The 13,364-nt window shown below is 59.0% G+C and overlaps 2 protein-coding genes across 4 annotated transcripts in view; both read right to left on the reverse strand.

The window, feature by feature from the left end:
• Positions 1 to 3,303: 3,303 nt before the first annotated feature.
• On the reverse strand, positions 3,304 to 4,798 carry LOC121079814. The gene is made up of 3 exons (XM_040577567.1): positions 4,195 to 4,798; positions 3,862 to 3,995; positions 3,304 to 3,525 (listed from the first exon to the last, which is right to left on the reverse strand). The coding sequence occupies exons 1-3, from the start codon at positions 4,640 to 4,642 to the stop codon at positions 3,304 to 3,306; spliced, it is 804 nt and encodes a 267-aa protein (XP_040433501.1). The 5' UTR covers positions 4,643 to 4,798.
• Positions 4,799 to 6,245: 1,447 nt separating this feature from the next.
• Positions 6,246 to 13,364, reverse strand: part of OSBP2 (oxysterol binding protein 2) — a 97,261-nt gene continuing 90,142 nt past the window's right edge. For all 3 annotated transcript variants that reach the window (XM_040577061.1, XM_040577063.1, XM_040577062.1), the window contains 6 exons: positions 11,645 to 11,765; positions 10,819 to 10,922; positions 10,516 to 10,611; positions 9,900 to 10,084; positions 9,036 to 9,256; positions 6,246 to 8,925 (listed from right to left, as the gene is read on the reverse strand). In XM_040577061.1, coding sequence (XP_040432995.1) covers positions 8,783 to 8,925; positions 9,036 to 9,256; positions 9,900 to 10,084; positions 10,516 to 10,611; positions 10,819 to 10,922; positions 11,645 to 11,765 — 870 coding nt within the window. In that variant the 3' untranslated portion in view covers positions 6,246 to 8,782. The remainder of the gene's footprint in view (positions 8,926 to 9,035; positions 9,257 to 9,899; positions 10,085 to 10,515; positions 10,612 to 10,818; positions 10,923 to 11,644; positions 11,766 to 13,364) is intronic.

Consider the following 13,364-nt stretch of genomic DNA (forward strand, 5'->3'; position numbering starts at 1 on the left):
ATTTCCCCCCTTGCAAGGGGAAGAGCTCTCCTTGGACATTCTCCTGCAAATTAAGAACAGTATTTTCTCCAATGTGATGTGCAAAGACTGAGAAAAAGGTTTCTCCTCTTTCAAACGGAATGAAAGCTTTTAAACAGAAAAATTTTCAATTTTCCTTTTTTTTTTTTTTTTTTTTTTTCATTGTGTTCCTGCCTGCAGCCATCCCGGGGCTGATGCCCCCGGCTTGGCTGTGTGGCCGTGTCCTGCTTGCCTGGGAACACCTGGAAATCCAGGAGCAGGGGCTGAGCTGTCTGGGGCAGCTGGAGGGAGCCGGAGCCAGATTTCTCCTCTCTCACACCCAGGACCAGGCTCTGCAGGAAGCTCAGTCCCATGGAGGCACCAAACCAGCCCAGCCCAGGGACCTGCTGCCAGACCCTTGAGCTCCCCTGGGGCACCCAGTGCATGAGACATCTCCTGAGCCCCCTTCCTCCTGCCTGCCAGCCCTGCCTCCTGCCAACCAGGCACTTGCCAGCCGAAGACTTTGTTTTCCACCTGAAATGCTTTGGCTTCTGGGTGCAGGATTCACCAACTCGGAGCCCACATCCTGCTTGCAAAGTGTGCGTGGCCTCAGCCTCCACCTTGCCCTGGCAAGGCACAAGCCTTCTTCCAGCCCTTGCACCCTCTTTTCCTTCCCCACATCTCTTCCCAACCCCAGAGCATCCTCCCCAGCCCCACTCCGCCGCCACCCCTGCGGTAGGGACCTCACCACCCCAAGTTCCTTAGGGAATGCAAAGAAAGTAAAGATGCTGGTAGGGCTCCAATGTTGGCCTGGCTGGACCTGGACAATGGCCTGGTGGAGACCCAGACCCATACCGATCGCACCCAAGACAAATGTCCCTCAGCCACCAGCTCTGGAAAGGAGCACAACCAGGAGGACCCGAAGGGAAGTTTCCATTTGGGAAGGTCTGTGGGGAATGTCCCGCAAAGGGAGAGTCCAGCGGCTTTATGGCTGGTTCTTCTGGGCATGTACAGGGAGATGTAGCAACCAGGGATGTCTCAGCACCTCTGTGCCCCAGTCCAAGTCCCTGTCACAGCAGACGACTCCTCCTGCAGTCGTGTTTCCTCCTGCTGCTCCTGCTGGGGCATGGGGTGTCTGGTACCAGGAACCTCTGCTGCAAGGGAGGAAGAGCCAGAACTGATGAGCGTGGTGGCACAGAAAGGGAAATGCCACTGCCAGCCTGCCTGAGCTGTGTCCCATGGCCACATCCCAGGGTAGGAGATTAGAGGCTGAGGAGAGCAGAGGAGAAGCAGCAGAGTGGGAAGAGGTGTGTAGGGACCCCAGGCCTGGTCCAAGCAAACCCAGAGGACTTCCCTAGGACCTCCGTGGCTCTATCACCAGCAGGTGTCCCCCCGCCAGCAGGTCCCTTAGCCATCCTCAGATGACCCCAGCATCCGTTAACCCCACATGATGGTGATGGGATCTGCCCAAAGTCCCTAGGTTACAAACAACCCCCCTTGGAGTACTTGGCAGTGGAGCTCTGCACCTCTTGCTTGGGTGAGGCTGCGGTGGAGGGCGAGTCCCTTGTCCCAGGCTGTCCCCATTCCTCCTCGCTTGCTGCGGTGCCCAGCTCTCTTCCCAGGACTTCGGGGTTCTCCAGGTTGTCTGTGCGGTGTGTCTTATCCACCTGCAGCTCCTGCAGGCAGCGCTGGACATGGTGCAGGAGACCCAGGGACCCAGGGCTGTGCTGCTGGAGGCTGGGCGCAGTGCTTGGGGACTGGGAGGCAGCGGAGCGGAGGCGCGGACGCTGGCTCCATCTCTGCACACAGGCAGCGTCTTCAGTCCCGGTTCGGACAGGACAGGGGGGACAAAGAGGAGGGGGGTCCCACCCCACACATCCCTGCCTCCTGCAGAGCACTCACTTGGGCCAGCGGCTCCTCCAGGCCTCCCACCGCTGCCGCCTTCTCCCGGTGAAGATGCTCCCGCTTCTGCCTCTGGGCCCGCTGCTGCCTCCAGTCCCGCTCCTGCACGTGGACAGATGCACAGATGGCCCCACTCGGCTGCAGCCCACAGATGGGGTAAGAGGGTGGTGGAGAGGAGCCGCTCCGCTCTGCGGCAGACATCCCCACTGCCAAGCTGCGGGCACCAGGGACGGGGAACCAAGATTTCCCCAAGGGCTGATGCCTGCCATGGATCCCAACTACTTCACTGCTGAGCAGAGAAGGAGCGCCCACCTGTCTCCATCATTGGGGCTGATGGAGGAGCAACTGTGGCTGCTCTCTAGTTATTTTTGTCCAAAGCCAACCCTCCCTGTGGCACTGCCAGGGAGCAGATCCTGCCCCAGAGCTACCAGCTCCCATGGGGACGTGTCCCTGTCCCCACCCGGGGCACACAGGAGGTGACACAATCACTGCGCACTGCCACCACCCCTCTCCATTCCCTGACCTTCTCCATAGCCTCCTGGAGCTGCCGAGGTGCGGCCGCCTTCTCCTCCCACAGCAGCACACGGAGCCGCTCCAGGGTCTCCAGCCGCTGCCGCAGGAGGGAGCGGGTTCGATGCTGCAGCTCGCAGAGCCTCTGCACGAAGAGATGGGTCCCCACCCCGTGGGGCCACCCCAACATGTCACCCAGGCCCAGCAAGGCACTTCCCATGTGCAGTCCCCCCAACGCTGGCTCAGGCTGGGTGGGAAGCGTGGGCACGGCGGCAACCAGCATCGTGCCAGCACTGCAGGAGCTGCAAGCTCTGCCTGCGCTGCGAGGGACCTCCCAGACTGCAGCACAACCAGCCAGGCCTGGGCACAGCCACAGGGCTGCTTTTCCCCATGGATCCTCTCTCTTTAAACTGTTTTAGGAACTTGGCCATACCCTGACACGGGACACGCAGGTGGCTGGATGAGGGGCTTGGCCTTGACAAGGGACCCGCTCCCTCCCTCCCCGGGTCTGTCCCACGCAGCCCCAGACCCACAGCACGCACCAACCTCCTGCAGCTCCAGTTTCTCATCTCGCAGAGCCAACGTTGCCCTTCGTGCCTGCCCCGTGCCCCCATCACAGCCTCTCTGAGAGCCCCTGCTGAGACAGGACCCCCCCTTCTCCACTTCCCACCTCCTCCACACAGAACCAGCTCCGCGCTTTCCTCCCCATGTAGCCGCAGCCCTGGCCAGCCCTGGCCAGCCCAGCCCCTCACCCTGCTGTCCCCCAGCTCACCCAGAGCCCCCCCAGCCCCCACCCTGCTTTACCCAACTTGGGGTGCCCACCACCTTCTCCAGGTCCAGCTGCTCCTGTGTCCATGACAGCAGCGCCCAGCCAGCCCTGCTGCAGGGACAGCATCACCCATGTTCCCACCGGGACACCCCGGAGCCCACCCATGGGACCCTTTGGGGTTTCAGCCCCATCCTCAGGGCTGTGGCTCCAGCCTCAGAGCAGGATGAATCCCTGAGGGCTGCAGCACACCTGCCTCTTTCCCCTTCTCTCCAGGTCCCCCGAGCACCAGCTCCCAGCTCTTGCGTCCTCTCCTGACTCCTCCGCAGGGCCCTGCGCAGCGACACCAGCTGGAGGGATGGAGATGGACATGGGTGAGTGACACCAACCCACAAACCCTTGGGAAGTGCTGCCGCATGCAGCCAGCACTTATACAGCTAATTAACTTGATAAAGGTAACGACTTTCACAATGATGAACTGTTCTTGAGTACTGGAAGGTTTTCCTTCAGGTCTTCATTTGCAATTATTCATTTCTTTGATAAATGTCCCCATGCTGAGCCTTCCTATGGCCACCGGCAAGGTCTGCTGCCAGGTCTTGCGTGGGACTCGGGGACGAGAACATCCCAGCCGTGTCCCCTCCGCATGGCAGCAGCCACCCCGCCCGTCCCGCTGTGCCCATGGGTACCTTGTGGGACAGGACAGCTGCCAGCCTCCCGCACTGCCACTGGGGCTGGGTCACTCCGCCTGGGCAGGACACGAAGCTCGGCACCTTGGAGTGGGGGCTGCATCTGCCGGAGGGTCCCGCTGCTGCCTCAGTACCTGCAGGACCACACGGCATTTTGGGGGGACACCACAAACCCCATGAGCAAATGAGGGCTGGTTCCTGCCATTGCATTTCCTGTGTGGGCCCTCCAGGACACCCAGCCTCAGCCCCTGCCACGCTTCCCTTGTGCCCTGCTTGGCCCTGGTCCCCCCGTCCTCTTCCAGCCCCTGTACCCCGGGGCCAGCCCCGACTCACGGTGAGATGAGCAGCGAGCTCCCCTCTGCCTGCTGCCACCTCCTTCCTTCTCCACTGTGAGGGCGGCGTCCCTTCCTTGCCACCCCCGGACAGCTGCTGGCTGCTGATGTCTGGTCTCCGTGGGCTTGCTCCTGGGGCGTCCCCCGGTCCCGGCCCCACTCCTGCTGGCCAAGCTGCCTGGGGGTCTCCAGGGATGCCCCGTGTCCCCCTCAGAGGGGGCTGGGCAGGGACCCCCTCGGGCTGTCCCAGCACTGATCTGGCTCAGCGTGGAAATCCTCACTCCCAGGGACTCCAGGCTCTCCCTCCTCGTCAGCCATGGGGACGTGTCCCGCCAGGGACAGCCTGGTCTCACGGAGAGGGACGCATCCTGCCCATCGCCATCGTCCTTGGTAGGGAAAGAGAGGGCCTCATCCTCCTCCCCCTCGGAGAACACTGCGTGCTCCACCATGCCCTCCCAAAATGCGGCAGCCAAGTCCTCGGTGCAGACAGAGCTGGAGCTGCTCCCGTCGCCCTGACGCTGCCTCCAGGAGCCACGTCCCGCCGGCTCTGTGCCACGGGAGAGCGGAGCGCCCTGAGCCTCCCCAGCCAGAGCCGGACCCTGAGCTGCTTCCAAAACAGGGACAAAGAAAATGCTGTTACATGGCTTTTTCTTGGGGGCGGGGGGGGGGGGGGGAGGGGCAGGCTAATTTTTCAGGCACCGCAAAGCAGCACAGCTCAGCACAGGACGCACAGGCAGGATGCTGCAAGCTCCACTGCTGCGACAAGGAAGCGACCGCTGGATGTGAGGTTCCCGGTCCCAACGTGCCCTTTGCACCAGCAAAGCCCCAGCACTCCCCCTTCCAGCAACGTTTGTGTGTCAGCTGCGGGATCCCAGGGTGCCCTTTTGCTCTCTAGCATTTGCTATTTTGGGCTCTGTGGTGCGCTGTTGTTTTATTTAAATGGTAACAGCTGCATAATGCCCTGCGCATCGTCCTTGCCAGCGGCTGCAAGGATCCCTGTCCCCACTCACCAGCCATCCTGGAGACATCAAAGGCATCGGGAGAGGTGTCGCAGGCTCTTCTGTGTGCCCCAGTGCCCTGGCTCTGCGGGTGGGTCAGGGCCGGAGCACCCCGGTGTTGGTGTTTCATCGTTCCCTCCAGCCCCCCACACCTCAGCTCCACGCTGCGCGGCTTCTGCCCTCGAAGGCTCAGCGTGCTCATTAGGCTTCAGAGTGAACGTGCCAAGAACGAGGCAGCCAGGCTCACCCACCTGCTGGAGCTGAGGGCCAGGCCACCGGGGTGTTTGGGCCCTGCTGGCCCCTCGCCCCGCTGCCTGCACCCAGAGCGGGCAGGGGGCTCCTCCCGGCACGGCACGGTACCGGCAGGGCTGCGCGCTGTTGTCTGTCACCTGGCAACGTTGCAGTGGCCCGGCCAAGTCTCAGCCTGCCCTGGGATTTCCCCCCCCATCTCCTGTCCCGGGGCCTCCTCCGCCTCTGCTGGGCCTCCTCCCTGGGAGCCATCCCCTGGGACTCCTCTCCCGTCCCTCCCAGCCTGGTCCTCCTCCCCTGCACGACCTCTGCTGGGCCATCTCCCCGCCTCCCCCAGCCCTCCTGCCTCCCTGGGCAACCCCTTCCCTGCTCCTCTTCCTCCTCTGGGCCACCATCCCTGGAGAATTTCTTCCCCTGGGCACCTTCCCCTGGGCCACCTCTCCTGTCCCTGCTTACCCGGGCCACCTTCCCTTGGCCATCTCCTCCTTTGGACCACCTCCGCTGGGCCACCTCCTCCCCTGGCCCTGCTTCCTGCCCCCTGGACCATCTCCTCCCCAGGGCAGCCTCGCTCCTGATCCTCCTTCTTCCATGGACAACCCTTCCCTGGGCCTCCTTGTCTCTGGGCCTCCACCCCATGTCCCCCTCCCACAGTTCTCCTCCCCTCGGACAACCTTCTTCTCCGGGCCACCTCCAGTGGTCCCTTCCCCGGACCCCTCGCCCACCATGTGCCCACCTCGGGGCTTCCCCAGGACCTCCACGTGCAGATTTGGGGGGGCGAGCGATAACCTCAGCACTGCGCCTTTTAAAACTCCCGAATCCAAGTTTTATTACCGTGTAGGAGAAGAGGGATCACTCACAACATATTGTTCAAAAAGAAATACATTCAACAGCATTTACAGTAGAATGACATTAATTTTTTTTTTTTTTTTTTGGGGGGGGGGGTGAGGCGGGTAGAAGGACCAGGAGATGGTGCTCAGATTAAGCGTTGCCGCTAGATGATCTCTGGAAGATACTGCAGTTTTTAAAATTAGCCTAAAAAATGAGGGATTGCTGTTTCTGGGGTTGCTCCTCACACTCCCCAGGCTCTGCTAAGCTGTGTAGTGTCCGTGATGGTGATTTTTGGAGAGACATCGGGGGGAACATCGCAGAGGAGCTCCTGGTGTCCCAGAGCCCAGCAGGACACTCGGTGCCAACACTCCCTGAGCAACGTCACCTCTGCCACGGGGATGCTCGGGTCCAGGTCTTGGGACAGCCCAGAGCTCCTCGCCCTTCCCAGCCCTGGCGTAACACTTGCATTGACAACACAAGGAAAATAAGGCATTTGGAAGTGCTCAATCTCTAGTCCATTTTACAAAACCCATCCAGTGGAGCAACCCACCCCGTGCCACTTCTGCTGCTGTCCTGAGCGCAGCGGGACAGCTGGGCACGGAGCCTCCTCCCGGCCCCAGGACGAGACATGGCGCAGCTTGTGCCAGCTGTGGCCAACCTCACGTGGCAGTTTGGGTCAATGAAGAGCTTTGGAGCAAAATGTTGCTTCTCTGCTTTGGGAACAAATCACCATCACCCCTACACCCTACCTCGGGACAAGCCTAGGGAAATGGCCATACTCGTACTACAAAAACTCAGACAGACGCTTCTGTCTTCATCATTTTTTATCTATTGTATACCATAGAAATTTAAGCAAAATAATTTTTTATGTATTTATATATATATATATATAAATTAGAAGCAAATAAATAAGATTAAGGGATACATTGAGATCAGCGGGTGTTCCCACTCCAATAGCCACTCACTACTGTTACGCCATACAGGGTCTATATATACTGTACACATGGGTTTGCTGTAAATAACAGGTATGGAGGTGCTGGAGAAGCTGACCAGGAGGAGACTGATGGTAAGAGGAACCTGATTGCATAAGTGTTCCGTGTGCAGCCTGGGGTTTCCAGTTCCCATTGCCTCAAAGTTTATTATTGCTAATTATCTTCCGATGTGGATGTGACAGTCCGGCTACAGGTGGCCTCTGACCCGCAGGAGGGAGCAGTCAGCGTGATACGATGAACACCCAAAGAAGAAGACACCAAAAATGGAATCTAAGGAGGCAAAGGCAGGTGTGCAGGTACCTCCAATTCCCTCTGTCCCAGCGGGATCCACTGGATCTGTCCATCATCTCCTGGGTCCTTGCTCTGCACCAGGGGACCAGGCATGCCCAGTGCCCAAGCATCACTCACTGCTGGTCCTCACCCATCACCTGCAGGGCTTGCTCAGCTCTTCCAGGAGAGGAGCTGCAGGAATCCTGCTGTTTTCATCCAGCAGCACGAGGGGTGTTCTAGCCATGACCTGAAACCTGCAAACTGGGGAAGACACAGGGAGGGGAAAGCAGGACAAACGCTGCTTCCCGGGAGCCTCTCTGACAGCAGAGATCCTGCCACCCGTCAGTCCTGCTGAGACTCGGAGCTGAGAGCTGGTCTGCAAGCCCCAAAGCTTCGCTGGGCGACAAATTTCTTCACTCTGTGCTCAAGCACCTCCTCACACCCCACCAGCAGCTCGCTGTCTCAGCCCCCTTCGGATGCAGGTACGGGAAAACCAAACCAAACCTCACTCCAATCACAAAGCATCATGTTAAAGACAGTCCCAAACCTTGACTAAACACAGCAGACCATGGGGAATCTGCTCAAAGGCTTCTTTAAAGTGAAAACAAAAACGAAAAATGGTCACCAGCTGAAACGTCCTGATTGGTATTACTGGGATGACCGGGCACTGCGGGAACCACCAGCAGCCTCCAGGAACAAGCGCCTCGGCCACAGCCCCCGGTGTTTTCTGAGCAGATTTGGAGTTGTTTGTGTTTGACTTTGAAGGAACCTGAACCAGAAGCAGATTTTTTTTTTTAGATCTCCTTAAAGTCCACGCACAAATGAGGAAAAAAAAAAAGTCAAAGAAAGAGCTCACACAAATGCACGGCATCCCCACGACGCGAGCATCTTTGGAAGTTGACGTCTCAGCCAATACAGCTGAGGCATTGAAAGATAGAGGCAGCAACTCCTGATAGCAATAAATATACTAGGCTAAAAACAAACCAGATTCTCGTGTCCATATTCCTAATCAGTAGCTGAAAAAGCCACCATTAAAAAAAAAAAAGGATGCTATTTATTAGTGCATAAAAAAATAGGTTTGGAATCCCTGTTTAGATTTTCTTTTTCAGATTTCTGCATGAGTGTGTGTGTGTGTGTGTTTATTTGCACTGTCACCTGCCGGCAGGATGTTGCCAGCATGTCCTCACTGTCCCTCTGTCTGTCCTGCTGCAGAGGCGCCCAGGGCCGGCCAGGCCAGAGCAGGCAGAGCAGTTCAGAAGATATCGGGGCACACGCTCCAGTCTTGCTTGTCCTTGGCCTCCCAGTAGCCACCTTTGTACACGCAGATCAGCTCCCCTGTCACCGGATCCACCTTCCGCTCGAACCACAGCGGGATGTAGCCTTCGTAGTCCTTCCCTGCGCGGGGATGGAGATGATGAGGGTTCGGTCCTTCCTCCCCAAACCCAGCAGGGTTTCCCCGCGGGACCCCCTCCTCCCTGTCCCGCATCCATCCCGTCGCATCCCACCTTCCTCCAGGGCTTCCACGGCCTCGGCCTCCCTCCTGCGGCGCACGGCCCGCTGCTTCTCCTCCAGCCGCTGCTTCTCCACGTTGGCCTCGTCCCAGCGGCCGCTCTCCATCAGCCGCTGGTCGGGACGCAGCCGGCTGTCCGTGGGGGCCACCCGCTCCTCGGGCTCATTCAGGGTGAGGGCCAGGTCGGAGAAGAAGTACATGTTCTCGGCGTTCTCCCTGCAGCCGGAGAGCTCCGGTCAGGACCGCGGAGGCGGTGCCTGCCTCGAGCAGAGCTCCCACCCCTTCAGGTGCTGGTGTCTCACCCCAGCCCACCAAAGCTGCTGTGTCTATTATTCCGATCCCCAAAACGCTTTGTGTGGAGCACACTTAAGGGGAGCCCTGCATCCCACCCCCTAAGTGAAGATGTCAGGGATGCCTCTGGAGGAGCTCAGGGGGGAGCACAGACCCCTCCTCTATTGCTTTGGTGTGGGGGAGCTAAAAACAAAGCCTATGAGCTCCGGTATCACACAGCCGAAACACAAAACAACCCAACCCAAGAACTGCCAGACCAGAGCCTGCACAAGGGGACAGCCCAGCACCAAGGGCCACGCACTTTCCACTGGGGACCACCCCAGCACCGTGTCTCCCAGGCAGGGACCAGCTGCTCGTGCTGCTGGACACTGGTTCGGTGTCCGACAGCAGGGCTGGTCCCCAGAGAGCTGAAGTCACCCATGGGACAGGGACTCGCTGGCGAGGCAGAGCAGCCAGCACCTCGCCCTGCCACAGCCAGCAGTCAGGAGAACCAAACCTCAGCCCAAACCAGCACCTGGCTGCCCAAAACCTTGCTGCCCAGCACGCCACACCGCAGGATGGGACTCACGGGAGGGGGTACTTCTTCCACAGGACCTTTGGAGACAGCGTTTGGTAGACGGTTTTCTGTTTGCCCTCTGAGCTGGTGCTGCCGTGGCTGCTGTGCACTATCTTGGAGCACTCCATCTTCTCGTCCCACGTGCCAGACATGACGTAGTGGGCTTTACCATCAGCGTCGCTCACCACCCCCGTCACCTGGCAGAAGGAGAGACAAAAGTGCAGGAGGTGGCTCTGGTGGCTTCTGAAAGTGCCCAGGGGACAAAGAGGTGTGCAGAGAGGAAGAACAGCCTCCGGGAGCGAAATAGCTGGACCTGGCAACTCAAGTGGTGCTGTGTGTCCTCAGACATGAGGACAGCATCCAGCTGCACCCAGCAGGTGGGTCCCATCCCGACCCAGCCCCCGCAGCTGGTCCTCCAGCCCATCCAGTCCTGCCCAGCTCCCAGACACAGATTTCAGTGCTGCCCTCCCAGCCCTCCCCGTTGAGCTGCACTACATGAAGGTGCCAGTGCAGATCGCCCCGTGCTGGGATCCCTCCCGCCCTCGGGCCAGGACCCTGTGAGCCCCAGCCGAGCTCAGAGGGAAGAGCCAGGCCACCAGAAGGAGCAGGGAGATTTCTGGCTACGTACCTTTCGGGGGACGTCTCTGGAGAAGTAGCTGTAGGGGGTAAATTTCAGCTGGCATTTATCTTTTGACTTATGGTTAACAATCTCTATTTCACCAGACTAGATAAAAGACAGAACCACAGCAAGTGAGAGACTTCGCAAGGAGACAAATGAGCCGTTAGTCACCGCTTGTGCAGCTGCACATCAGCCTCAGCTGCAGCACCACTTCTGCTCCCCGCTGCAGCCCCATGGCCGAACCCATCCCAGCCCCAGCCCCGCAAGGCCAACACACCACCCCGCTCTTCCGAGGCCGGCCTGAGCACCCACCTGGTCAATCCAGAGCTTGCCCACGATGATGTTGTGAACGGTGGAGGTGACCTTCCTCCAGACGTAGTGGTTCCCGCTGGAGTGGAACTCGAGGTGGATGGCACCTGTGGGAGCACAGAGCCCCGGGCTCAGGGTGGGGACAGGAAGGGAGGCCCGAGCACCGCGCCTGTGCCCACCCATCAGCCCCAAACCAGCACGGGGTCCGCGCCCATCCCTCCCCGTGGTTGGCTATGCTGAAGCAGCTGTGGTACCTGCCAGGTCCCGTGCCCTCTTTCTGATCCCAAAAGCTCTTATTTTAGAAGCTGTTTGGGAACGTGCCATGAGACCACACAGAGGGGACCAGCCCCAGGTGTGCTGCCCAGCCCTGGGATGGGGGGAAGGCAAACACAACACTGCAGGGAGGCAGCTTCTTGCCTCTGGCTGCTGGGGAGAGGGCTGAAACAGGCAGCAAGTTGATCTTTAAACAGCATTTAAGGAGAAAGCAATTTATGGGCAAGCAGGAGTACAAAACTGGCTGTCTGCTGGCCACCGCCACCTCCCACTGGCCAGTCCGGGTGCCACCTTGGCACGAGTTAAGCCAGGATATTTCCTGAGCACCTCATCAGCAAGCAAAGCACTCTCCCTTTGCAGCTGGCATAGTTTCCACCTCCAGGGTTATGGTTGGTGTTTCAGGATTGTCTGTGACCAGGAGCACAAACCCGTACTCCTACAATGCTCAGGGTGGGGTTCATCGAGCCCTACAGGAGCCCATGGGACTGGCATGCTGCTTTGACCTCTTGGGAGCTCTTCAGAGCCAGCCCCGATCCCCTGAGCATGAGTCACCTACCCAGAGGCATGATGGAGAGGTATTTGCCCCTGAACTTGCTGGCGATCGTGATTTCCTGCCATAACGTCCACCCTCGCTTGGAGAAGACGTGGTGGGCAGCCGCCGGCGGGTGGTGGCTCACCTGGAAGAGAGAAGAAAGAGCCCGTGAGGTGCCAGCCACCCTTTCTGTCTGACCCTGGGGCTGACGTGCACGCCCCTGCATTCAGAGACTACACGCACCGGTGTCATCACAGCCTGAGTGCCCTGAGCAGCCGGATTACAACCGTGAGCAGAGCCAAAACTTCTCCATTAAACCTCTCGGTCACCGGCGGGAGAAAATCCTATTTGGATAACTGGATTTAAGGCACAGGATTATCAACGCTTTGCTCAGCAGGTCGGCGGGCTGAGCAGCACCCACTGCTCCCAAGGGAATGGAAGCAGTCAGAGCAGTGCGAACAGCGTCCGTCCGTCTGTCCACCCCACGCTGCCAGCACATCCCGGGGCAGGGGTTGTAAGTAATTCAGAGCAGGTTATTTATCTGGGAGATGAGGACGGAGAAAGGGACACAGAAGCGTGGTGAGAAGGAGGGTGAAGAAACAGGAAAAGGAATGACAAGCATGGGAGTGATGTCGGGGCTCTCCGGCGGTACCTGACAGGCAGCACTAGGCTTCATCATCACAGCCCAAACTGGGGTAACAAACCAAACTTGCTAAACTGACTGTACAGAACGTGATGATGAGATGTGCCTGTGGCTAACAGGTGGATCGAGTATCCTGGTACCACCATGTTGGCACCCACCTGCTTCCTACCACGAGGGTGAGCAGGGCTGATGTGGCATAAGGGGGAACAGAGACCCCCATTTCTCTCAGCTGTGCATAAAGCCAGTTTGGGAATTGGGCTGCGAGGCAGGAGGGGTGAATTAATGCTGGGAGTGGCACCAGACAGAGCACGATGGGGAGGCACCGTTATAGCTGCAGCTCCTTACACTCGGGTCAGCAGTGTCCGGGCTCGCTGCAGCCCTGGGCGTGAGCTCCCACAACTGGGACAGGCTGTATGGGTGTCACTGGTCACTGGGGACAAGCACAGCTGCCCAGTGCTGGGCAGATGGCATGAAGGGACAGCAGAGGCATCAGTTCCAGAGGTCACCTACTGAAGCATCTTTACTTTTGTCCCTGCAAGGGGCGACATCTCCAGGAGACCACGCACAGCCAGCTCACCATCACCGCCCAGACCAGAGCAGCTGAGAGAGCTCGCAGCGGCACAGAGGGACACGGAGGGACACAGAGGGACACGATGTGACAAGAGGTGCCATTCTGCCTGGGGCCGGAGCTTTGCATGAGCAAAGCACTGAGCAACAAGCAGCCATTACCATGGAGTGGTTTTGCTTGCACCTACGTGTCCTGGTAGGAGCTGACCGGAGACCCTAGTGTCTCCTCCTGCTGCTGCTCCGTGTCCAGATGAGCAGCAAAGCTCTTTCCTTATACTATGCCCTTCTCAGGAGCTCTCTGACTAGCCTTGCCCAGACCAAAAATGCTCCTGCCCCAGTATGAACAAAGTGCAGCATCTCCAAAGCCCTGCCAAAGGGGACCGAGCACCTGGAAGACATGGCTTGCAAGCACAGCCCCACAAAACGACTGACCCACAGCCCTCAGTGGGCACGGTCTGCTCAATGGTGCTGCAGGTCTTGGACCTACGTAGGCCTCTGCAGAGTGATGGAGCTTTGTGGGTTTGTTTGATGCTT

This window comes from Cygnus olor, chromosome 17 (assembly GCF_009769625.2).
Source record: "Cygnus olor isolate bCygOlo1 chromosome 17, bCygOlo1.pri.v2, whole genome shotgun sequence".
NCBI lineage: Eukaryota > Metazoa > Chordata > Aves > Anseriformes > Anatidae > Cygnus > Cygnus olor.